Source organism: Gopherus flavomarginatus, chromosome 12 (genome assembly GCF_025201925.1).
Source record: "Gopherus flavomarginatus isolate rGopFla2 chromosome 12, rGopFla2.mat.asm, whole genome shotgun sequence".
NCBI classification, from domain to species: Eukaryota; Metazoa; Chordata; order Testudines; family Testudinidae; genus Gopherus; species Gopherus flavomarginatus.
Window position 1 is genome coordinate 46310497 of NC_066628.1, and position 26657 is coordinate 46337153.

At 47.3% G+C, this 26657-nt stretch overlaps 1 protein-coding gene across 6 annotated transcripts in view; it reads left to right on the forward strand.

Annotated features, from left to right (window-relative positions):
- Positions 1-26657, forward strand: part of ARSG (arylsulfatase G) — an 81100-nt gene that overhangs the window by 18416 nt on the left and 36027 nt on the right. For 4 of the 6 annotated variants that reach the window (XR_007768988.1, XM_050920657.1, XM_050920654.1 and 1 more), the window contains exons 2-6: positions 13945-14802; positions 18566-18753; positions 20527-20574; positions 21511-21622; positions 22544-22681. Coding sequence is in view for 5 of the 6 variants with exons in the window: in XM_050920657.1 (XP_050776614.1) it covers positions 14579-14802; positions 18566-18753; positions 20527-20574; positions 21511-21622; positions 22544-22681 (710 nt within the window). In the remaining variant the exon portion in view is untranslated. The remainder of the gene's footprint in view (positions 1-13944; positions 14803-18565; positions 18754-20526; positions 20575-21510; positions 21623-22543; positions 22682-26657) is intronic. The other 2 variants (XM_050920655.1, XM_050920658.1) reach the window with 2 other exon arrangements.

Genomic DNA, 26657 nt, shown 5'->3' on the forward strand with positions numbered 1-26657 from the left:
GTGTGTGTGTGTGTGTGTTGTGTGTGTCCCCGCCGGAAGCCGCGCGCTGCTTGCTGCAATGGCCCATGACGATGGCTCCCGTTGCATGGCAGAAGCACCCCCCCCCCCCCCAGGAGAGAGCCAAGCGGACGGGTCTCCCCCTGAGTCAGCAGTTTGCAGCCTGCACCCCTGAATGTGCCGGAGCTGGGTGGTGGCTGTGTTAACTGTGCGGGCAGGGAGGCTGGGGATGGAGCACGGTGCTGCTGCTTCTCCTGGTTCAGCAACAAACCCGGCCGGGCCGAATGGTTATGCAATTTTCAATGCTTCGCTTGCTGACTCCCATTCCGGGCTGGGAAAAAGGAGAATTATATTTTATTCGCCTGCCCTGGCCGAAACTAAAATCACTCGCCCTCTGGGCAAAAGGTTAAGCAGACTCTCGCGGCGTGGGGCGGGTTAAATCTTACTGCGTGGACGTGCAGAGTGGGTGATTTTGCTAATGCTGACGCGCCTTTAACGGTGGAAGAACGGGAAAAGAGGGTTCACTTGTCACCCGTGCTGCGTGTAAGGGGCTCGGGCTGTAGGAAGAGTCGCATGTTATTTAGCGTGTAGCCAAAACGGATTGACGAATGGGAGCGCTTTGTGGTGCGCTCACTTCATCCTGCACCCTCCCATTCAGCCGGCCACCCCCCACTTCGCTCTCAAGCCCTGCACCGTTTTGGAGGGTCCATGTTGCATCCTGTTTGTTTAGAGAAGGGCCCTTCCTCTCTGTGTGGAAAGGAGACAGAAGGGCTAAGTGTGTAATGCAAAGGAAGCAGTGGGTGCCCCCCTACACGCACTCTGTTTGATGCCTGCTTTGAAACAGCTGCATCCGACCTTTTCTTTCATTCCCAAATACAGTTGGCATCTGCAGTTTAGAAAGCCATGCAAGACGGGATCCTATGGATAGTGCGTGTAACAGTGCAAAACAGCAGCCCCAGCCTGCTGTAAGGCAGCAGAACTGGAGGTTTCAGAGTAGCAGCCCTGTTAGTTTGGCTCCGCAAGAAGAACAGGAGTACTTGTGGCTGGAGGAGGGAATCTGGTAAGCTGCTCTTTTAATACTAATGCTTAGCGCCTGCAAGTGCTTCATCTTCCAGGGACTATACAGTCATTAATTTAATTATTTTTAACCACTATTTTGGGCTGCCGACCTGAGCCTGAGAAGGAGTCAGAATTTACCAATGTACATTGCCAAAGAGCCACACTAATTTGTCAGCAGCCCCCCACCAGCTCCCCACCTCCTCCCAGCGCCTCCTGCCTGTCCGGCAGCCCCGCCAATCAGTGCCTCCCACTCCCTGCCCATGCCTCTACCCCCCCCCGTGATCAGCTGTTATGCCTTGCACAGGAGGCTCCAGTGGGGAGGGGGGAAGAGTGAGGGCATGGCAGGCTCAGGAGAAGGGGTGGATTGGGGGGCAGAGCAGGAGGTTGAGCACTGAGCACTCCCCATCACACTGGAAGGTTAGCATCTCTAGCTCCAGCCCTGGAGTCAGTGTCTATGCAAGAAGCAGCATGTTAACCTATGAAGAGCCGCGTGCGAATCCGGAGCCACAGGTTGGCCATCCCTGGACTATTTCTGTTCCTTTTTAGTGCCACAATAATGGTAGGTCTCTTTTTGCAGCCTTAACAAGCAGACTAAAAGCCTGAGTGTGGATTTCACTCTTAATCATTAGAAAAAACATAACTTTTTGTTAATTGTTTTAAAGCTTTCCCTTGGTTATCATGTCAAAGAAAAATGATCTGGTCATAAAATAGGCAGGATCTGATCATAAAATAGGTCATAAAATATTACCTTACAGATAATATTGTTGTTTGTTTGTTTGTTTGTATTGTTGTAACTCTTTGGAACCCTAGTCATGGCGTAAGACCCTGTTGTGCCAGGTGCTGTACAAACGCAGAACAAACTGTCCCAAAGAACTTAGCTGCTTTGAACTTTAAACAGGATGTGGACACTACGGAAACATGTTTGTTGGTCTCAGTCCAGTTGCCCAAAGAACCATCCAACAGGTGCCCTGGTCATGAACTTAGATGATACCCTCAAAGCAGAGTCAAAAGATTGACTGGACCATTGAGGCTGAGGCACATTGCTGGGTGTAACCCTCACCCTGCTATGGCCCAAACGTGGGATACAACGTGTGACAAAGACCCAGATGAGCGATGCAACAAAATTATCCATGTAAGAAATGTAAAATGCCTCATGGCTCCTTCTGTGAGCTGTAGCTCCCAAACTTTTTCATGCTGTGACCTCCTTTGGGCTCATGTCAGATAACGTGACCTCGAGGGGTCTGAGAGGTGGTGATGGGGTTGGAAAATTAAAGGCTGGAAAAACAGGTTCTGCCCGTGGCGGAGCAGGAGGTTTGCAGAGTGAGCCCACCTTGTGCTCGCCTGGCAGTGGTAGCTCCTGTCCTGCAGGGCTAGCTAGGCTTGGGTCCCCATTCTGGGCATTGCAGCCTGGTCCCTGGTGTGTGGGTTTGTGTCACAGCCCCCCGCAGGGTTGGCCTGGCCCCTCTAATGGAGGAATGATTGAGCCAAATTTGAGTGAGTGACGTTATGAGTCCGTGCACCATGAGCAAAGCCGTAACACCTGGAGCAGGGAGTTGAGCCCAGCCAGCCCTGCAAGACAGGAGCCTCTTCAACTGGCACATATTCTGGCTTTCTTACATTTTCTTTTCTTTCCTCTTTTTTTAACATCTCGCCAGGCCCTGGCACCCTTTTATGACCCTTTCTAGGAGTTGCAACACAGAGTTTGGCAAAAGCTGCTGTAGAGTAAATAACTCGGTAGCCTCAGCTCCACGGTTCTTAAATCATAATTTTTCAGAATAAAGTGAGGGGAAACCAAATTTTTGTGGAATGAGGGTAACCTTGGGACTAAAATGAGAAACTTTCCTCCAAACCAGGATCATTGGCAGGTATGTTGCTGAGCCATACGAGGAGGCATGCACAGATTCTACCGATGCTGGTTCTGCTTGTTCTGTGGCTAAACAGAATGCTTGAATCTTAGCAGCTGCCCAGTCTGGCATCTTGTGCCAGCATTCAGCTTTTGCTTTCTAAGTGAACTTGGTTGATGATGTGATGAGCTTTCCTGACTCAAAAAGGTCCATTCTTTGGAGTCTGTCTCCAAAGAAGTCTGTATTTCAGACTGTTATTTAGCCTCTGGAAAAAGAACCTTTTGGGCTTGAAAAATTAAATTAAAAGAGGCACGTTATGTACCTTGTGTATCCATGTTGGTATTCGGTGCTTTGTTCTCTAAGTGAACATACTGTGTACTTGATAAAATCAGATTCTAGTTCTTCTCGTTTTTTAAATTTCAGCGTCCCTCTACACACACGCATTGTTTGTGAACTTAAAGCAGGGCTCTTATTCTGAATTCTTGAGCCTTGCACCATTAATCATTGCTGTTTGTGTTTACATTCAATGACTTTTGCCCACTTGTAACAGATTTAAATTTTTTATTAAAGCTAATGTTAAAAAAATTAAATAAAACATAGGTTGAGAAAAGAATATCTGCACATCTCGTTCTAGTACTTAGATTATCCACAAATACAAAGTTTGTTTTTAAAACAAATATGATACGTAGAATACATAATCAGCAATAACCCACATTTAGATAAATAGATTTAACAATACAGTTTAGGTATTAGAATCTGAATACTCGGGTACATCGTTCATGAAAAGTGTACAGAGATTTGATTGTGGAAAGCAAAATATATCAATGAGTGGCGATTGTCCCTCAGTAATTGAGAATTAGGTAGGTTGTCCCTTTAGGAAATACAATCCATGAGGAAAATTGTCATGGGATAAAAGAGAAGGTCCTTTCATGGATTGAGAACTGGTTAAAAGACAGGGAACAAAGAGTAGGAATAAATGGTAAATTCTCAGAATGGAGAGGGGTAACTAGTCGTGTTCCCCAAGGGTCAGTCCTCGGACCAATCCTATTCAATTTATTCCTAAATTATCTGTAGAAAGGGGTAAACAGTGAGGTGGCAAAGTTTGCAGATTATACTAAACTGCTCAAGATATTTAAGACCAAAGCAGACTGTGAAGAACTTCAAAAAGATCTCACAAATCTAAGTGATTGGGCAACAAAATGGCAAATGAAATTTAATGTGGATAAATGTAAAGTAATGCACATTGGAAAAAATAACCCCAACTATACATACAGTATGATGAGGGCTAATTTAGCTACAGCGAATCAGGAAAAAGATCTTGGAGTCATCGTGGATAGTTCTCTGAAGATGTCCATGCAGCATGCAGAGGCAGTCAAAAAAGCAAACAGGATGTTAGGAATCATTAAAAAGGGGATAGAGAATAAGATGCAGAATATCTTATTGCCCTTATATAAATCAGTGGTACGCCCACATCTTGAATACTGTGTACAGATGTGGTGTCCTCATCTCAAAAAAGATATAGTGGCATTAGAAAAGGTTCAGAGAAGGGCAACTAAAATGATTAGGGGTTTGGAACGGGTCCCATATGAGGAGAGATTAAAGAGGCTAGGACTTTTCATCTTGGAAAAGAGGAGAATAAGAGGGATATGATAGAGGTATATAAAATCATGAGTGATATGGAGAAAGTAGATAAGGAAAAGTTATTTACTTATTCCCATAATACAAGAACTAGGGGCCACCAAATGAAATTAATGGGCAGCAGGTTTAAAACAAATAAAAGAAAGTTCTTCTTCACACAGTGCACAGTGAACTTGTGGAACTCCTTGCCTGAGGAGGTTGTGAAGGCTAGGACTATAACGATGTTTAAACGAGAACTAGGTACATTAATGGAGGTTAAGTCCATTAATGGCTATTAGCCAGGATGGGTAAGGAATGGTGTCCCTAGCCTCTGTTTGTCAGAGGGTGGAGATGGATGGCAGGAGAGAGATCACTTGATCATTACCTGTTAGGTTCACTCCCTCTGGGGCACGTGGCATTGGCCACTGTTGGTAGACAGGATACTGGGCTAGACGGACCTTTGGTCTGACCCAGTACGGCCGTTCTTATGTTCTTAAAGTATGTTAGAGACTTTCCTGATTGCGCTTTTCACCAGCATGCCAGCTCATCCCTTCTGGTATTGCCGATGTCTGGTGATGTGTTCTATGTATATGTCCCTTGACCACCTGATGACGTCCGACACCATGAGTTGCCAGATCAGCTGGGCGTACTGTTGACCGATTCTGCATTCTCTCAGCTCTCGCTCGTTACTGAGGTCCCATGCACCCAAGGCTCTGACAGTCAGTCCGTGTGTCCGAATCTGGTAACCCTTAGCTCTCAAGGTTTTGGCCAGAGGGGTGTATTTCTACATCTTTCGAGTTTGGGCATCGTGGAAGGCCGGGGTGACATCTACCATGATGATCTTCTTCCGGTCCTCACTGGTGATGACGATATCCGGTTGCAATTGGCTGTTGGTTCCGGGGATGGCGGAGTTTACGGCAACCTTCCCCAGGGGTGGTGGGATGGCTCTGGCCAGGTGATCTAGAATGGCGTTATGTTGCAGCTGCCGGGCTCTGGAATGAGGCTTGCAGCTACATAGGACATGGGGTAGGAATACTTCATTCAGTCCAGAGTGGGATAAAAAACCGTATCTTGTTTGCTCTGCTGTACTTATGGACTGTGGAAACTTGCCAGATTGCCATGGTAATATAAATATAAAACTACAACACACAAATAACTCTGTCTAGTTCAAATGGGACTCAGAAGAACTTTAAGGAATCTGGTTTATAAACTTTCAAAAATTAGGAAATAAATCAAGATCTTCATTCAGTTCTGAAGTCATTCTGCAGTGCTCATTGCATCTCATATGGCATGTATAATTTCTCAGTGGGTAAAGCCCTCCAGAGTCCCTATCACTCAGATCAGAGGTAGTAAATGATCACACACATACACAGAGGTATATGTTATTGAGAAACAATCTGAGTTTTCTTTAACTTCAGTTAGCAGCTCATGGAACTCCCATTAACTTTCAGTTGGCAACTCTCTTTGACTTCAAAGAGCCTCTGAAGACATCAGCGTATGTCAAAACCTTTGGATGAAAAGGACCTTTCTGAAGAGTTCATGGCCCTATCCTCCCACCCATTCACCCTGTTGGCTACAGTGCAAGTAGTTTTGAGGCAGTGGAAGAGATGTGTTGCTCCAGGTGAGAAAATAACATGCTAGTGTTCTTAGAATAAAGAACAAAAAGAAAGAATATAGGGCTATCACCTTTCCTTTGGGCAAAGCTTGAATGCAGCCCTGTCCTTGTCTGGCCTCTCGATTGATTGAACTCTTCCTTGCTCATCCATCTGTCCTTTTCCACACGTCTGCCTGCCTCCTCCTCCCCCTATTTCTGCTCATTTCCTTTGCTCTCCTTGATACTTTCCCTCCCACTTTATTTTGCAGTGTTGTTCATGCAAACTGTCGACGCGTCGCAGGTTGTTGTATACTGTGTAGTTGTAGCTGTGTCGGTCCATCTCACCAACTGAAGGTGGTCCAGTAAAAGATTATTGCCCTCTTTGTCTCACACTTCACGGAGGGCAATAAGGGAAATGGGAGATGCGCAGTTTTGGGTGAGGTCTGAGGATGATGGAGAGAAGGAAGGCTGTACCAGATTGCAGCAGCTGCAGGGGGGCAGGCTCTTGCCCCAGCAGTGGTGAGAGACGGTGCACAATGTGATAGGGGAGGAGAGAGAGGCAGGTGGTCTTTTGAGCAGTCTGGAGAATCTTCTTGGGTAATTTTGAAAGCAGGTGGGAAAATAAAATTAATTGGATGCTGATGTGGCCGGGGAGGCCATTGAGCTGTTTGGAGATGGGGGAGTTGTGGGAAGGTGGGCAACAGCGTTCAGCACTGGCTGGTGTCTGGCGAAAGGGCAGTTCATTTACAAGTGTGAGGTGTCTGGCTCTTAGCCATTCCTCCCCTGGTTCATCCCACCCAACCCAGCTCCTCCTCTCCACTCTGCATTCCCTCCTGGGAATCCTGTGGTTCCCTTGTGGCAGGGAGCACTCCTACCACATCACCAGCTTAGCACCTCACTCCATGGCTTGCCCATGCGCTTCAGGCCGGTCAAAGGGCCTGCTCAGCCCCAGGGTACCCACATAATGGCTTGGAAGCCAGGGGACTCGGGCTGAGGTATACACTCTACTCCCCGATTTAAACTTTCTTTGGGGCTGCAGACCCACATTAGCTCAACATGCGCCCTGTGGTCTGAGATTTAGTAGTGGAGATGGTCAGTCACTGAGGCCTTTGGGACTGACTTCAGGGGGACTCACCAAGCAGGCTCAGAAAAGCCTGCCTCTGTGCTTTAAAGAGGCAGATTCTTCCATAGCTGGCTGATCAGGTGCACAGTGCAAAGGGGTCACGTTGTTGGGTTCTGGCTGACAGCTCAGTTCTCCAGGCCAGTCTGGAATTGTGTAGAGATCAGCTCACAGTGGCCCAAAGACTCATTCTCTCCAGAGCAGACTGATGACGTTTAATGGACACAGTTTTCTGTACAGGTAAATAAATAAATACCATACAGACATTTACTACTCTCCCCTCTGGCTAGGCCCAACCTGCTTGGATTTACTTTACGGTGGCCATTAATTAGTCACAGCACAGCACAACTTCTCTTCTGAGGAGGGGATTCTCGAATTGACCTCACTATTAAAATATAGCTCCCTGGTGTTCAAGAATCATTTATTGCAGTGTAGACCTGGGCAAAGTGCTGCTTTATGGGCGGCATTTCTCTCTCCTAGTAGAAACTGAAGGATGCGGCATAAAGACACATTTATAATTTACACCTTTTTAAAGCCTTCTGATGCCTTGCCACTGAACTGTGTAGGGATGGGCAAGCTCAGCAGTGGCTTCAGGCTTCCATACACTCAGCTTGTTATGGTGGCAACCGTACAGTGGCCGCCCCGTGCACTTAAACGTGCAGTCTTCAGATATGCAACCTCAGGCAGAATCGTGTGCAGTCATCCAAATCATACAGCAGTTAAAGAAGGAATTATGTTCAAACAATGCGGAGTGACGTATTTTTAGATAGTCAAGGAAAGCTCAAGCTAGGACAGCCAACCGCAGCCCCCAGAATTCAGTAACTGTCCTGGTCTCGTTTTGAAGAGAGTGGAGTTTTGGTCCTCAGGAAGCTCTGCAGTGGTTCTAAGGAGTCACTGTGGCAGGGGAATTTGCTGCTGGGTTGCAGCATTTTGAGCTGGTGAGACACCCCTCCCCCTCTTGCCTCTGAACAATTGTTTTCTCAGCCGGGGGCTCTGATTCAATGAAGCACATAACCATGTGCTTGAGTACCCCACCTACTAAGCAAAGCACTGGAGCCCCTGCCTAAATCCCACTGAAGTCAACGGGAAAAGCACATGCTATATAGTACTTTGCTGAACATGGAGTTTGCATGACTGGTTGTTGGTCAGGGTAACTGGGGAGGGAAAACTTGGCCTAGCTTATCTGCCACGTGGGCATGTCTAGGTTTCTTTGTACTTTGTTCCACATCTCCGTTAATGGCCTTTGAGGGTTTATGTGCTCTGAAACTGGGAGCAAGCCTCCCAGCTGGGGTGGAGAGACAATGTGCTAGCTCTGCTCAAGCTAGTGTACTAAAAAGAGCTGTGGACTTTGTGTCACGGGTTGGCTGCCTGAAAACATACCCAGAGGGCCAGGCGGCTCTGAACTCGGGTGGCTAGCTCCCGCTGCCACCTGTGCCACAATGGCCACATGACTATTTTGAGCTCCCTAGCTCCGTCATAGCTACTGCCTTTCTACCTACCCCCGCTATGGGCATGTTCCCAGCCGCAGTGTAGACATACCCTAAGAGCCCAGAGGATCAAGCAATTTGATCAGACACTAATGCACAGACATAGGCCTCAAATGACTTTTTCCTTTTCAATTACAGAGAAGACAGTGTCCTTTGAAAATGGTTCGGATTGCTTGTGTTAGCCATGTTATACCCACTTACCTCCTTACAATCAATCAACACATCTGGCAAAAGTTCAGGCTCGCTCTGGGATGGAGGTGCAGTTAGTTTGGTCAGGCAAGGGTGTGGCATTGTATTATTGCGGTAGGTCACTCATGCTAGATGAGATTTATCAGGCAAAGCCATAAGCTCTTTTATTAGCAGAAGTATCTTACCAGCAGGGTTTGTTTTTCATCGATACAATTTTAAAAGATACCTTGCTTGGGCAGTTTCAACTAGGAGTGCTGTTGCATGTTTTGCACCATTATTGCACAAAAGGATACATTTTCACAGGCTGTTACTCTGAAATGCAGATTAGGCTCTTTCTCATGATGCTCAGCGTTACTTTGCTTGCTGACTTACTGTGCTATTAGAATGGGAAGACCGGCGTACATGTGGCTAGGATGTAATGTGCATGGAGAGTTTCTGCAAACCATGCTTTGTGTGTCAACTCAGAATGTCAATATGATTTTTTTTCTGGTGTTTTTAGTAGGGTTTTCTGAACAGCCTTGAACAAACCACATTTCTTAGTTCAGTCCTTTTACAATAGTATCAGTGTGATCTTCCTCTCTGATAAGTACAGGCACTGTTTCCAATAAGGACTCAAATATAGTTTAAGAATTGGTTATGGTAGAAGAGGTGATTTGTGAGTGTGACCAAGTTTCCCGTGGACTTTTAAAAAAGTGGTTACAAAATCCTCAAGATATTTAAAAAAAAAGGAATGTAGCAATTTTGAAGGGTGTTAGAACCTGCATTGGAGACCAGAGCCTTCTGTCCGTAGAACAAGTCTATCCACTGCAGCCTTGGTGTCAGCTTCCCCCAGCATTGACCTCCTAATGTGCCACCCTGCCCTGACCATGGGTGAAAGGGGAGTCAACAAGGGACAGGATTCTGCTGTCAGCTGCTTCAGTGTAAATCTAGAGTCCCTGTACTTAAGTTAGTGGAATACTCCACATTTACGCCAGTGTAAATGTGATCAGAATCCTGCCTAAGAAGGTCAGTTGTTTTTTTGTGTAGTGGACACTTGCCCATTATTGGGAATTGGAAGAGGGACACCAGCTTATTTCATACAGACCCACAACCAGCCTGCATAGGCTAATAACCTTCAGCTGCTGCTGCTTTTAACCCCAATCTTCCAAACACTTAGGCCAGGTTTACCCTAGGTACTTTTTCCAGTATAATAATGTCGATTAGGATGTGATTCTCTACAATGTTTATAAAATGGCAAAAAAATTCTAGTGTAGATACAGTAATACTGACAAAAAAAAGTCCTTTTGCTGGGATAGCTTGTTTTGTTTGGGGAATGGCATAAGCTATATTGGCAAAAGATTTTTTCTGCTGGTATGAGCTATGTCTCCACTAGGAGGGTTTGCTAGTGCAATACAGTACCAGCGTAGCTATACCAGCAAAGCCTTTCTAGTGTAGACATGTTTCTGGAGTCACGGGATTACATGAGAATGTCAGCTTTCTTTCTTTTTTTTTTAAATAAAAGCATAAGTCTGTAGCCCTCGTCACCTTTGTCACCTTTGTCCAGCTTGTCCTTGTCCATCCCTCCACAAATGCAAGTCGACGCCACACCATTCTGTTTCATTGCAAGCATGTTCCTTCCATTTTTGGCCAAAGAGTTTTATCATGGGACTGGCCCAGCGCATTTTCAGTCTGCCCAGCGGTTGCTTGTGGTCCCTGGGGATCCAGTCACTGATGTGGGTTGTCCACTTATCGTCTTGCCTGCGGACTACATGACCTGCCTATCTCTGCTTTGCGTCATACATTGCCTGCACTACTTCGGTCACCTCTATATGCCTTCTGATCTCATTCAGTATCTGATCAGGGAGCGTTGGTTTCCCTAAAAACACCAGAAAAGAAATCATATTGACATTCTGAGTTGACACACAAAGCATGGTTTGCAGAAACTCTCCATGCCCATTACATCCTAGCCACATGTATGACAGCGAAGTACAGCGGATAGTAGGGAGACCGACCGTACCTCTATTACTCTAGGGCAGCCCCACCAAAGTGGAGGGGTACAGGGCACAAGGGCTGGCACCCCAAATGCACTGCAGCAAAATTCTCCTGCCAAACAAGCCACATAAAAACAGAATAAACTGAGCACAGACTCATGCTTCGGCCTGACCATCACTCACAACCCAGGGCGGCACAGGACAAAAAACAGAAAATGGCTAAAAGAATAGTCCAACTATTTGTTGCAAGTCACAACGCAAGCCTAGCCCTCATGCTTGAGGGAAAACCTTGAAAAAGTGATCCCTAAAAGCTCAAAATCCAGAAAGCAAATAACAAGAACCCCCTTTGTTCATTTTTAAAATCTTGTGATTTCAAAGCCTGTCTCAAGATTCTGGAACGCTTGGTGTTGGCAAATTTGCACTTGGAGGTTACGTCATGGGAAACTGTTCACAGTAGCAAATACGACACCTGATAGTGTTTGCTATCCCTCAGGCTGATTGGAACCAGAGTCATTTTATGAAAAGATTATAAGAATTGGTTTATTTTATTCTGGGAATATTTTTTTTCAATGGAAGTTGGCAAACTTTATGGGATGTTTCTCTGTGTACACAAGGCAATGTTTAAAAAGCTCTGCAGCATACGGCAGTCTACAGCAGCTTTCACCTGAGAAAAGAGAGTATCATGTCCCTACTTATTTCTGATGCTTCCTTTTTCATTAGGAGAAAAAAAAAACCTAACTAAAACAACCAACTCAGCCCAGAGGCTGATAATAGGAAAACCAGTAAAATCTGTCAGGGAACTTTCATCAACGGAGAAACTTTCATCAACGGAAAAACTTTCATCAGCGGAGCCGTGCAGGAAATAATTTGGGCTCATTCGTTCAAAACTTTCTTTCTGAAGGAATTCTGCCTCCATAAGTCAGTTTCACTACAATGGGAATTCTGTCCAGAAGTGAAGGAAATTTAGTACCAATCTAATCTAGCTCTCTGTCTGATAGAGGTTCTTTTTGGTAGTGTAATACACCAGGGAATGACTGTGGTTTTGTGGTTAATGCACACGAATGGAAGTCAGGACTCCTGAGGTCTATTCTTGGCTCAGGCAGTGGCTCATGTGTGATCCTGGACAAATCACTTAGACTGTCTGTGCATCTGGAGGGCTGTCCTGTACCTCACACGCTTCATGAATGAATGTCTGTAAAGAGCTTTGAGAGCCTCAGATGAAAGGTGTTAAATAACTTCACAAGGTTATATTTATGATGATGATTTTTTTATTGTAAGTTAGAAGACTAAAGAAAGATGCTGATCTGAACTGAAGCCCTAAGACTTTTTAAACTTAGTAATGAATTTGACTGGGAAATTATGACTTATTTCCCACTGCCAGCTGCTGAAATCTTGACCTACACATGGTGTTTGTTGTGTTTTCTCTCTTTACCCTGCATCTCATGGTCCTTTTGGTTTTTATTATTCATTTATTTACTCTTCCTTTGAGTTTATCTAGATCATTCTTAATTTTGTTGCCCTCCTCAGTTGTGTTGACTGAGTCAAGTTTTGTATCATCAGCTGCACATTCTTTTCTCAAGGGCATTGATACACAACTGGAAACATCTGTCATAATACTGGCCCTAGCTGGACTCAGCTAGCTTGCTCTGTCCACTTCAAGCTGCTCATACTCAGTGCTCTCTGTATTTGATATTAAAGCCAGTTCTTTGCCCAATCGAATGTCTCATTCTCTGATATCATTCTTGTTGTCCTTGCAGATTAGTCCTTGTGCTGATGGTTTTTTATAAATAGCCTGAAGGCTTGTAAATTATAGGAGCTTCCTGCCACCTCATTTCTTGTTACTGTCTCATGAAATTCACACTGATTTCTTAGGCATCAGCTCATTTTTGGTAAATCTTGGCTGATTAGTTTAGTTAAACCGTAACTTTCAACATGTTCCCCAACTAGAACTCTAGGCAGTTTCTCTAGACAGCGCTACAGGCATTTGGTCCCTTAGTTCTGCCTTACATGCCTTCCTATAGCCACCTTGGACCAAATCTGCCCCCAGCTACCACCCTGATTTCCGTGACGATCTGTCAGCACACAGCCACTACATCAGCTTCTCTCCAGCCTCTCCTGCCCTGCCCTGTGTTTGTGAGCCCAGCACTGCTCTCTGTGCACTAAATTCTGACACCCTTACTCATGTAGAGAACTCCTTGAGTGATCCCACTGATATCAACAGGACTGCTCATGGGATAAGCTGCTATTCCAGAAGAGGAAGCGTGTGATGTTCTGGCTCAGCGTGAGGAGTGGGCCTATTCAGTGTAAATAAGGTTTAATTTTTAAATTGAGTTTTACTAATTGACCTTAGTCCTTGTAAATTATTAAAAATTGTGGAAAGTCTGCATATAAATCCTATCTGCCTGTTTGCTGTCTGCAATGCAGATTAGTAACACCCCATGACATAAGAACATAAGAATCACCATACTGGGTCAGACCAATGGCCCATCTATCCCAGAATCCTGTCTTCCAGCAGTGGCCAGTAGCAGATCTTCAGAGGGAATGAACAGAACAGGGCAATTAACAAGTTATCTATCCCCTGTCTTCCAATCCTAGCTACTAGCAGTCAGCTGTTTAGAAATACCCAGAGAATGGGGTTGACCATCTTGGCTAATAGCCATTGATGGACCTGTCCTGCAGGAACTTACCTAATTCTTTTTTGAACTCATGACCTCATGCTCGAAGATCAACTGTGAGATCACATTGCAAATTTAGGCAAAATTACTTCTCCAGTGATCTTCAATTCTTAACTGTATAAGAAGAAGTCAGGCTTGATTGTTTATACAGAGTATGTAGGTTTGATATGTGGTGATTAGGGGAAATGGGCACTGCGTTTGTTTCCAGGCATTGGAGTAGTTATCAGTTGAGTTACAGCAACCTTAAATTTGACAGCAAAATTGCAACCGCTGTGTTTGAAAAGCAAAGGATATGTCTCTGCAATAGAAAAACAATTCTTACGCTCACTAGGATTAGGGTCTAAAAGCTTAACTCTTTCCAGTGCTAATTGTCTCTTGTTTTTCTTGCACAGGAACATTTGCTGTAATATAAAGGTGTCCCCCTTATGGAATTCAAAGAACAGTTCGACATCATTTAACTTCAACTTTTGTCTAGTCTTTTGAAGAATGGGCATCATCACTTTACAAGGCAAAATAGAGAATTCTCCTGTAAACACCAGTAATCTAAATTGCATGGTTCCTGGGACTAAGTAATTTATAAAATTGCATGCCGTATGGACAGTTTGTAATTAGGATAAAGAAGCTTGGGGAAAAAAACAAGTAAACCGTATATTAATAAGACATTATTTTAATTGCATATTTTGCAAAAACCCACAATTATTAAATGACAATATGATTATTGTGACTTCCTACAAGATCTCACTTAGCATGTCAGCTGTTTGCATATGGAAAAGAGAGAGGAAGATTATGGTTCAGTCGATCTCCAAATGATTAAAAGTCAATACCGCAGTTTTGTGACTCGTCTCTTCAGCACCATCCAAAGATGTGAAATTTGATCCGAGGGCTGCTTTGGGTGGCAATAAACAGCTGACTCACATCTGAGGAAAGCACGACAATGGAAGTTCTCAAATGAGCATGCCGCAGGAATAGGCCACCACCGTCTACTCACGCACACTAAAGGTCTCCAGATGGCGTTCGCCTGACACCATGGAGATTCTGTTCCTGCAAATGCTTCTTCTGCTGGCTGGCTGTTTAGCTGGGCTTTTCTATCACCTCTCAGATCTTTGTCTGGGTGAGAAGAGAACAGTTCAGAACAAGCCTAATTTCATAGTCATTTTGGCAGATGATGTTGGATGGGGGGATCTTGGGGCCAACTGGGCAGAAACCAAGGACACTCCTAACTTGGATCAGATGGCTGCAGAAGGAATGAGGTAAGCCTCAAAGAGGCATCTGTCTATTTCTGAGTCTTCCGTTTACCTGTTGTATGATACTAAATAGCAGGTGGGCAACAGTAAAATGAACAGAGGTTCTCACTAGTTCTTAACAACAACAGTAAGTGCCAGGATATCCTGTCTGAGATCCATGTGAGAACCATGCTGTGGACTACCTGTGGTCAAATTCATCCCTATGCTGAGACACTCCCTCCCCTCACCCCCATGGAGGCATGAGCATTACTTACATCACATATGCCCTCAAAATAGCAAGAGCAGGGATCTAGAGCCACCAATGGGGTGTGGCTGGGCAGGACACTGTGGGGGCCCTGCCAGCTACAGGGGCCTGTAGGATGAAGGTCCAAAAGATACTGCACCTGCCTCAGAATTAGGCAGATTTCCCATGGGAAGGTGCTTAAAGTCCAGGGAGCTGAATCAGGAACTCTGGCTCTATTTCCAGCTCTGGGTGACCTTGGGCGGTATCTTTGCCTAGCCTGTGCCTTAGTTTCTCTCTCAGCAAAATAGGGATAATAATGCTCCCTTACCTCACACAGGGGTTGCAAGGTTGAGCTTTAAGGCTGGCATTTTCAAAGGGGCCTTGGTGGGTTTGGAGATGGGAACCTAGCTTCCATAGCCTCATTGGCAGTTCCAGCTTTAGTGTCTGTTAAACCACTGAGATCTCCAAAAGAAGGGGTGATACAAGTGCACAGTGTCCTTCTTATTTATGTCATTGGTCTGCAGGCAGCAGCAAACCAAAAAGGTGCAGGTGGTGACCCAAGAAAGAGTTCCTGAATAAGCATTAGGACTGCCTTGGAAAACTTGCCCCGATGCACAGGAGATCAGTGAACATAGCATCACTGCTTCAAACTTTGGTTGTTTGCAACATATTTGTTCTTCATACTGACTGTGGCAGAGAACCTGGGTTCTGACAGCCTAGGAATAGCTGATAGATAAATATTTGCATGAACTAATTGCCTAGCAGTAAAGACTTTTCTTCATCTCAGCAAATATTTAGAGGCAGGTCCTGGTTCAAATGAACAAGTCTTGTCTTTAAGGATGTTGATAAATACAAGTTATGGTAATCGCGGAGGAAATCATACCATGTCTTTTTGTGTAGAACTCAGAGAGAAATCTCAGCTGGAAAATGATTTTAATATTCCTTTTTATCAGGATATACAATGCATTGTAGCATCGACATAGAGCTTTACATTTTAAAAGCTGTTACTAAACATTAACTATTTAATATGTGGCCAGGATTAGGTTACAAGAATGCACACTCTTGCCAGTTCATTAACTCCTGTTTTAGAAAGGTTATCGTAGTGGTGTTGCGGTCATCCCTCCCCCTATGGGTCAGAGGGAGGCCACACCACCTCACTAGTCATTGGGATCATGGCCCTTCCTGCCTTCGTAACAGGGCAGGACCCCAAATAGTCAATAGGGATTAGGCCCTCAGGCAGGCTGGGCTAATGAGTAGCAGGCAGCACAATAAAGCAGTCTATGAGCTCTAACCCTTAGGCAGGGGAGAGCTAGCAAGCACTCTGTGGTGGGGAGTCTGCCACCCCAGGAGTAGCGGGGCAGAAGCCCACCCGACTACACTGCATCCCAGCCTAGGGCCCTAGCAGTGGTGGGGTGTCCCACCGCTGGGTCAGCAGGGATCCTCCCACAACACACTGACTGGCTGTTAAGCCACACCACCACCAAACTGAAGTCTGGTTTCCCTGGGCTACTTCCTACCAGAGTTCCAGATCGGGGTCCGTGGTCTCAGGATCCTCTGCTTCATTGGGGTACTCAGCTGCCGGCAGTGCCACCAGCTCCTCCCCGACTTCTGTCCTCTCCGGGGCCAGGGTGCTGCCTGGCTTGGCCGCAGGGTCAGCGGGCTGCAGCCAGCAAGGCACGTTTGTCTCCTTCTCTGGCTTGGCTCCAACGGAGCTAGAGGCACCGCCTTTTGTACTTCCAGCCCCACCTCTCAACTTTCGGTGGGACGGTCAAGCCTGGCCTGACTCCGCCCACCTGGGCAGAGAGAGTGGTTCCTCCTCCTCTGGCTCGAAGGGTGGCCACACCACTTCACTACCATTATAAAACCGCATATTTCAAGGTTTAAGTCACCCACTCTCACTATTTAGGGATTAGGGTGAGACCTTCGTGGGGGCATTTCACATCTTCCTATTGTAGGGTCCTTGTGCCCTCCGCTGGAACATCTGGTTCTGCGCCTGGTTAGGACAGGATTCTGAGCTCTGTGGACAATGGATCTGCTCCAGTCTGGCAATTCCAGTCTAGCTCCTATATGAGATAGAAAAAACCTTCTAGCTCAGGCACTGTAGTTCACCTCCCTTCTCCTCAGCGCTGCTAGATTGTTCCTTGGGATATATTTTCTAGTGCTTTGTCCTTTTGAGGTTGTCACTTAGGATTTCAGTTCCGCTGGTTATTTAGCAGTTGGTGCATGGAACTGTGCGGAACTAGGGCTGCTCAGAGAATGATTTCCTAGAATTAGATGGAGAAACCTGACCGATGGAGCCAGTGTGAGGTTACACAGAAGTGGGACAACAGCCTCAGGTCAAGGCAGGCTGAGGAGAAGTCCTGGCTGTGTGAGAAAGGCTTCAGAAAACTGTATCAAGTCCTTGGTTCGGGGGAAGTTGGTTCTAGCGATGGGGAATCAACAACAGAATTTAAGGAAATGACCCAGCTGTGTATTCCAGACAAGACAAGCCTCTCACACTGCTGTCGTGGATGTGAGGAGAATGGTCTGACTGGGAAGATACAAAGTAGGGAAGTGGTGAGCCTGGTATTTAAGGACTGAAATGCCCAGGGCCACTGTGAAAAATACATCTGCGCTTGTGCATCTAATTGCTTGTGCCTCGCTAGGAACCCCCTCCCTTCCCCTTGGGCGAGAGCTGTGCCCACATCACCGCCAGGCTGGGTCACAGCACTTCCCTGTCTTTGAATGGAGAACCAAGAGAGAGGCTCCCGCTGGTACACAATGCAGCTGCCCACTTCCTCTAGTGTATAAGTCATGGTGAGCTCATCAAGTCCATTTCTGCTACCCGGTCCAGGCATTGGTGGTCCTCTTCAAACCAGTTAATGGAGCGCCACTGCATTAGTGAGCACAGCTCCATCGATGAACTGCCAAGACAGTTGCCCTCCTTTGGGACAATGCAGATCATGAAGCACATGAAAGCCAGTGACAAATCCGTCTCATTTGAAGGGCTCTGAGTGTGGATGAATCTGGCGTCGGGCGGGCTTTAGAGAACTCTGTAGAACCTTCCCACTTGATGAAGTGTCTCCACTATATAATCACAATGATGTTCCCAGCATCAACCGCTCCCTGTTCCTGCTCCCTCTCCCAAACACACTCTACTCCCAGCAGAGCTTACTGTGCCCGAAGAAGGAGAAGAGCAAGAGACTCCATGACATCCACTCAAGGCTTCACTGTTCCCAATTTCCTTTGTGCAGAAGATGCTCAAATGCTAAGGGAATGGGTGGCAATTTGAAACCCATATAGCTTCATGGTAGTTTGAAGAACTCAGCTATCTTCAGGCAGCTCAGCATCTCACTGGCCGTTAACATGTACAATATAGTCATTTGCACTTGTGGCAGGTGAATGGCAATCCCATGCATGTTTGTTTACAGCCCTGGGCTCCTCGAACAAAGCCCAGCATGTGGGAGCATGTCAGTTTTTGCCAGCTAGTGGGGGTCGTTTTTGCAGCTTTTTATCAGACGTTCCAATCACAAATCCTAAGGTACATTCTGCCTCTTTCTCTTCTAGATTTGTGGATTTTCATTCTGCTGCATCCACTTGCTCCCCATCCCGTGCCTCCCTGCTCACTGGAAGGCTCGGCATTCGCAATGGAGTGACCCACAACTTTGCTGTCACATCAATGGGTGGCCTCCCCCTCAACGAGACTACATTAGCTGAAGTTCTGAAGGAAGCAGGATACATCACTGCGGTAATAGGTAATGGATGCGTTGCGGAAAGCTCATACTGTTCTGTTTTGCAGTTTATTATATAGACAGTGGTAGACAGGGCTTGGGGCATAGGTGCTGGAGGTGGCAGTCCCTGGCTTGAAGTGGTTTCCATTATATACAGTTTGGTTCAATGGCTCTCAGTACCCCCCTCTATAAAGATTGTTCCAACACCCCTGCTCAAGAGACACAGGATGGACCATGGAGCTAATTTATTGGCTCAGATCCAACCCACGCAGGGAATGGCTACAAGTGATTATTACCACTTAGTTGTGCACTCTTGGGGATGGGGACTGTGTCTGTCTCTGTGGTCTGTGCAGCACCTTGCACACCTGACCTTGCTTGGGGCTTTGGAGTGCTACTGTAATAGAAGCATTAAATAACGGCGGAGGCTGTTCAGTGGAGGGAACTTGAGCATCACGTCTATGTCGTGAGAAATATCATCTCATTTGGCACGAAATGACTAGCTCCCTTGCTGGCAGTCACAGCGGCTAAGACAAACCTTGAAATATGCCGTGAAGACTGACTCTTCATTCACCACTAGGATTTGGTCCCTTCTGGTTTAGCATTGAGGCACGTTGGCAGAACGGTCCAGGGGCAGGTTGAACTATTCTCCAGTGTACTTTCTGCCTATATCATCTATCTATCTATCTATCTTTATTTCTTCAATATTGTGAAAATATATACAGGTGCCCATCCTCCGCTTAGGATTCTTTTCCCTACATTGAAACCAGTGCATTCATTAAAGAAGAACTTAAAGGATGTTTTTTTTCTGACTTTTCACTTTTTCTCCCTCTCTTTTTGCAGTTCTATGATATTTTTAAAAGTTGCCTTTTTAGATGTGGGTGGTTACATCATGATGTGAACTTAACTTTTGGATCCCTCCAAAATTTAAATGTGTGAATTGGTTAACTTTAGAAGAGTGTTTTTTCCTACATATAGTAACTTTTAATCAAAATATTAACACGCAGAATGGTTCTGTGCCTACAGACCCCAATGTTCCTTGATATAATACCCTGTGCTAGCATGAAAAGCTATGTTATGTGTTGTGTCAATAGTTCATGAGTTTTGAACTCCATACTGCAAGCATATGGAGCGCTGTACCAACTTCCAAGGGAGTCATTCTAGTGTATCAGATCAGTCATCTGTGGATAATAAGTAAAATATACACTTTCATTCAGAGCCATTAAAATGCAATGAAAGAAAGTCACAAAAACCAGGAAATTCAGTTAGTTAAATGCAGATCTTGCCATTTCTTTACATTGACTCACATGCAAAATCATTCTCTGACTTCAAAGGTTGTTTTGCATGCAAAATTATGACAGGATATTGTTCTGAATAGCTAAAGCTTCATAATTAAACTGTTGGTCATCACGCTGGGCCAAATTGTGGCAGGGCCTGCGAATATAGCGCTTGATCTTTGAAAACACATATGTGGCAGTTCAGAGGAGGAAGCCAAGAATGGATTATTCCAAAACTCTTAGAATGTCTTGTCTTTGAATACTGAATGTCTGGCAGAACTGTGGTGAGGGTTTAATTATGAACGAGACTTGAGAAAACGTAACAATTTGTTTTATGAAATTCCTCTGAGGTCTAACACCCTTGTGGAATGGATCCCTTGGCAAAACGGCATGCTTTAAACAGGACCTGCAAAGACAGCGACTCTTGTTGCTGGATTAAAACGTCAGGCCCTGGACACTATATGTAATTACTAGTATCTACAAAGTTTTCCTTCTGAAAAGACTTCTTATTGCTTCCATGCAGGTAAATGGCACCTTGGGCACAGCGGCCTCTATCATCCCAACTTTCGTGGTAAGATTTTGTTGTAAAACCCAGTAAGTGTTTTGTTTCCCACCATCCCTTTCTCTTTTTAAACCCATTCTCCTCTTTCTCCTTCCTGGTAATTGCCCTCAGAGTGGGAGGAGTGAGCCAGCAGCAGGCTCCTCTGTCGGTTCCCCTGTAGCTCATTAGTCTGCAGGGGGCCACCGGCCACCCGCTGCTCTGTCTCTTGCCAGAGACGTTCTGCTGCACAGGAGACTCTGCAACCCCTGCCCACTCCCACAGCAGCAGGAGGGGTTTGTGGGATGACCAGTGACTTGAATTCCCTGTGGAAGGAGTAATTCTAGTTATTGGGTGGAGATGCCTGTTGCCCAGCTCCCATGGGCTTGCAGAGTGGGGGCGCAGTCTATGAGGTGTGAATTCCTTTTGGTAGCCGAGGTGGAGTAGGGGATATTTGTGCTCTGGATTTCCCTGTGTTTAAGTTCACAGCTAGGGCTGCTCCCACAGGGGTTGGTGGAGTTATCTCTGAGGTGGAGTTGACCCAAAAAGTCTGTCTTCACTTGCAGGAAAGTCCAGCACCACTGTCAATTTGTTCTTAGAATAGAGTCCCTCTTATTGTGCTATTTACTCGGTCCTGCCTTCCATTAACTCAATATTAGAGCCCTGTGAAGAGAGGACCATGCTGGGAAAAAACCACAGGAAAGTACAAACGATGAAGTCTCAATGGATCCTCATCCTGTTGTAATATGAACTAGATTCCCGAACCTTTACTCAGACCCCCATGGAGCCCCATGGGCGTGAGCATTCACCTGCATGGTTCTGCTTCCAGGACAGGGATCGAAGCAGCTGTTTTGCCTAGAACTGACCCGTTCCCATCCTTAAGCTTGTAAACTCAGCAGCAGCAACTGTGTAAACAGTGTATAAAAGGCAAATGGCCACAGCAGGCTAACCTACTCGTTTGGATCCCAGGTTTTGACTATTACTTCGGGATCCCCTACAGTCACGACATGGGTTGCACTGACACCCCAGGCTACAACCTCCCTCCCTGTCCGGCGTGCCCCCGACGCTCTGCAGCCACAAGGTACAGCTTCTCCGGTGGGGTGGGGTGGGGTGGAGTGGAGTCTGGGCTTTGATGGGAGCGGGGATGATAAAAGGCATCTCCCTCTTGCTAAATGTCAGAGCTGAATGGAAAACGTTTTCCCCTTGGATCCCAGGAACAGAGAAATTGGCAGGGGTTGTAAAGATGAAGGGTTTGGAATGTTCACTGAGGTCTCCTCTCCCCTTGCTCTGCCCCAGCGGGACTATCCCCTATCACCCTGCAGTGCGTATAAAACACAGCAGGTTTGGGGGGCCAGGCTGGTCCTCTGGATCCCCTTCACTCTCCTCCCTGGCATCACAGCACTGCTCCCTCAGGCCAAGGAAACCCTGAGGAACCCATCAATGCTCCTTCCTGCACTAGCCCGAGGTAGTAACCAGAGAGCAAGATGAGGGGCCCTGGCCCGCTCCTGCTGAAGTCAGAGACCAATGGGGTCTATGGGAGGGAAGTGGTTAAGACACTTGTCTGTGACACAGGAGATCTGGGCTCAGTTCCTGGCTTTGCCACAGACACCCCCCCGATCTTGGTTAAGTCTCTCAGTTTGTCTATGCCTCAGTTCCCATCTGTTGAGACTGTAAGCTCTCCAGGGACTATCCTTACTGACTGTCCATCCAGCAAGGGGCCCTGAGCTAGGCTGGAGCCTCCCAGTGGTAACAAAAATGTGTTCACTCTCCTACAGTGGGAGGAGATAGTGAGGGGCTGAGTTCAGATCCCCTGTAGGGCTGTCTGTGTCACATATGCAGCCAAACCCAAGAGTGAAGAGGCTTGATTTCTGATGCAAGGGGAATAACCGAGACTGGGTCACATTGTGAACAGACCCCAGTGATGTCAGGGCACAAGCAGGCCTGCTTCCTTCATTCAGAAAGCCTCCCTTGTTACTAAGAGGGTCTCTTGGTTTCTCTCCAGCAGCCATGGGAGAGATTGTTACACCAAGGTGGCTCTTCCTCTCTTTGAAAACATCACCATCATCCAACAACCTGTGAACCTCACTGGGTTGGCTGCAGAGTACGCAGAAAAAGCAACTCAGTTCATCCAACGTGCAAGGTAGGTCTACCCCTTCCTCCCCCCAAGACACAACTTTGCAGCTCTCTCTCTGCAGAGCTTAGGGTAGTATCCAAATATTGATAGCCTCCTGCCCCAGCAGTACCCCCACATTCTGGGTCTCCCCTCTCAGGGGAACCCCCAACCTTCTAAGCCCACCTTGCCTCAGTGGCAACTGCCATCATCATCTAGCCCCCCCGCTCACTGGGGCAGACTGCAGTTTGTCATGGCCACTCATCATTAGCAAGGAGGTTGGACTAGCTGCCTCCACCTGTCTCTGGGCTGCTGCCTCTGTAACCTCAGTACTTGCTTTGGCCCTTAGTAAGGCCTGCAGCCTGGGGATTTGCCAGGCTGGAGCTCCCCAGCCCCTTACCTTTCCCCAGCCCTGCCCTACTCCCAGCTACCTTTACTCTCAGACCATCAGCCCTTCCCACTCCAGGGCTAGAGTGAGACTCTTCCAGCTTCTGGCCCACAGCCCTCTTATCAGGGCCAGCTGGGCCCTAACTGAGCTGGCCACAGCTGTGACTGCTACTCCAGTCAGCTTAGCCTTTCACAGCTGCAGCCCTCTCCAGGGCTGCTTTTAACCCTTGTTTTCCAGGAGTGGGGCAGCTATCCCACTACAAGCCCATTATTAATGCTGTCTTCAGAGCAGGGTTTGAACAGAGTTCAGTAAATGAGCCATATGGAGCAATGAGGATAAAATAAAATATTGAATAACTGCTCACTCCGGGAGCACTGTCTATCCTGTGCACTGACTGAAGCAGGGGTCTGGTGGAAAAAATAGTATGTGACCATGTAATTAAACCCTGTAGCATTATGCATATGCACAAAGGTCTTGAATTAAGGTTACCCAGGCAATTTAAATTCTGGCATTTCCTAACTTTAGAGCAGGGATTGGCAGCCTCTGGCACGCGGCTCGCCAGGGTAAGCACCCTGGCGGGCCAGGCCAGTTTGTCTGCCTGCTATGTTGGCAGGTTCGGCGGACCGCGGCTCCCTTGGGGGAAGCAGCGCAGGCCGAGGGATGTGCTGGCCGCAGCTTCCTGCCACCCTCATTGGCCTGGGATGGCGAACCGTGGCCAGTGGGACCCATGATCGGCTGAACCTGCCAACGCAGCAGGTAAACAAACTGGCCCGGCCCGCCAGGGTGCTTACCCTGGCGAGCCGCTTGCCAGAGGTTGCTGACTCCTGCTTTAGAGTCTTTGACTTTGCAACTGTAATATTCTTTTAATAGAGTTGTTGTTACTCCTGAGGGAATTCTACGCAAAAAAACAATCAAAAAAAATTATGGGCACAATATTTTAAAATTCTACAAAATTTTGCAAATTTAATTTGTCAGTAAATAACTGTGGGTCCAGCATGGCAGTGGGGAGCACAGGCTACTGGCTGCATTGAGGTGGGAGATCACCCTGAAGCCCCCACTTCCCTCAGTACATGGACTCGGCAGTGAGGCTGCACCTGACCCTGACACAGTGCGAGGGCTGGGCCTGCCCCTGGGGCCCTGCCCCTCTGCACCAGGCAGACCAGGTGTGGGTGGGCAGGCTCAGCCCAGCAGGATCCAAGTGTGGAGGGGCTTAGTGTGGGGGGGATCCAGGTGTGGGCCGAGAGGTTTCTGTGTGGGGCAATCTGGATGCAGGCGGCTCAGTGGATGCACTGGGGCTTGTTGGGGGGTTCTGGGTGCAGGGGCAGTGGGACTCTGCAGAGGATCCAGGTGAAAGTGGTTGGGACTCAGCAGAGGGGGTTCTGGGGAGATGGAGCTTGGTGGGGGGGGTCTGGCTGTGGGGTCTCAATGGGGGGTCCAGGTGTTGGGAGAGTGTGGCTAGATGGGGTGAGGGTCCAGGTGCAGCTGGTTGGAGATCAGTGGGGTGGAGGTGGGGGGCTTGGCGGGAGGGTCCAGGTGTAGAGGGTTAGGGCTTGTCAGGGTACGGGTTTGAGGGGCCTGCTTAAGGGGGGAGCCCCAGCTGCTGCTGAGAGGATGCCACATGCCGGGCTCCTGCTTCCCCCTGCAATTCCCCTCTCCCCCTGCCCTCTTCTACCTTCTGGTATTTCTGAGAGCTGATTTGGCACAGCCGTGGGAACTGAGTTTGCATTTCTGTTGCTGATGCCAGAATAGTTGATGGTACCATCTCACTGTTCCAGAGTTAACAGGATCATAGCAGTGAGAGTTTTGCAGGACTGGAGTCTTAGGCCCAGATCCGCAGAGGTATTTAGGATCCTAACTCTTACTGAAATATGGGAATTAGCCACCAATGTACCTATGTGAAACTGAACCTTAGTGTCATCAGAGTGAGCGGACCTCCCTCTGAATATGTACAGGGAGTGGATCTGTGGAGTAGAAAGTTTCTGTGGAGTCACTTTTCAAAGCACTCTTCAAGGGGGAAAAGGCTGCTAGCCACAAAAGAATGCACTGCAAAGCTCGTAGTAAAAGTGCTGCTATCTTCAGTGCATCTCCTGTGCAGGGGTCATGTGTGCTTACAGGTAAGATTTTTTGGAAAGGTCCAGTCTTTTAATCTGTATTTATGTAACAGACATGTTGCGGGCCAGGCTGCATTCTGAGAGCAAGAGGGGGCTTAGCCCCACATACTATGAAATCAGCATTAACTGGGGAAGCACAGGAAAGGGAGGGTTGTTACTGGACCAAAATACTGCAGCTCTTAAGGCCCGATTCTGTTCCTCTCCCAAAATTCCCATTGGTGTCAGTCAGAGTGAGGTTCTCCTCAGTTCCCACATAAGCAAAGCTCCCAGTGAGTCCTGTGGGGGTTCAGGGAGCCATAGAAATGAGAAGTGGAACAGGCCTTTGTAGAGTCCATCTTGCAGGGGCTAGCCTAGGGCTTTGTCCAGGCTGGTTGTGGGAGCCTGTGTCGGCAGCTACCAATGTCCCCATTCCCCTTGGGTCTCCCCAAAGAGCTGAGGGCACCTCACAGGATCAGGCCCCGAAAGACTCCTGCAAGGGTGCCTCCATTGCTCCCCTTAGGAGCCCAGTCCACAGTCTCTTAGATCTCTCCACTAGAACATGGCTTAGCAACAATCAGCCTAGGTCTCCCTTTTTTCACCCCACCCCTCTGCCCTCACCACCTCCCAGGGAAGTCCCACAGCCCAGTGGAGACCCTGAGCCAGGGTCACCTATATGCTCTGGCTACTTTGGGCTACTCCAGTGGTACAAAGAAGCCTCATTTAACCAGCCAGAAGAGATGGGTTTACAGCTACTTTGAGGCCCTGGAGAGGAGTTCACAGGTGAAGGTGGCCCTATTTAAGGTGCTCTCCAGAGGAAGAGAGCTGCACGTTTGTCCTAGTTAACAGGACCCCATTCTGAGCCCTAGCAAAGGATGAGAGATGTAACAGGGGGGACGGCTGCAGGCACATTGCAGAGAGAAGGAAGCTACCAGCAGGAGTTAACCAGACACAGCTGCCCTGCTTTCCCTGTGGGAGAAGAGCAGGCATCTCCTGCTTTGGGAGCCACTGATGGTCAACAGGTGGCTCTTATTGCACCTAATTAAAGGGGCACTCCAGAAAGAGATGAGTGGGGGAGAGAGACCAGGGGAAAGGTTTATTAGGCTGGGTGAGAGAGGGGAGTAGTCTATTGCTGTGTGTTTGTGCTGGGATGGAGGAGATACGTTATTTGCAGAGCAGGCTCTGTGAAAAGGGAAGTTTGAGATGCAAAAGCCTGGTGTGATTCCCAGAGTTTAATCCAGCCCAAGCTAGGGGGCTTCTGCAGAGCTCTGGGTTGCAGGAGAATTCCTCTTGGGAGGAGTGATGGCTCCCAGCACTAAATAGATGCACCATATCTGCAATAAGGGCTGTTTGTTTCTGGTAGGACTCTGTGGGGGGGGAGAATGTGGCTGATGGAGCATCTTTTGAAAGGAGGCAGTGTATAGTGGGTCGGCTGTGTGGACCAAGGGCAGGACCCAGCTCCTCTCCACAGTCTTGATAGAGCCTAGAACCACAGTAGGGCTAGATTCACATAGTGTTTGAACTCCTGTCT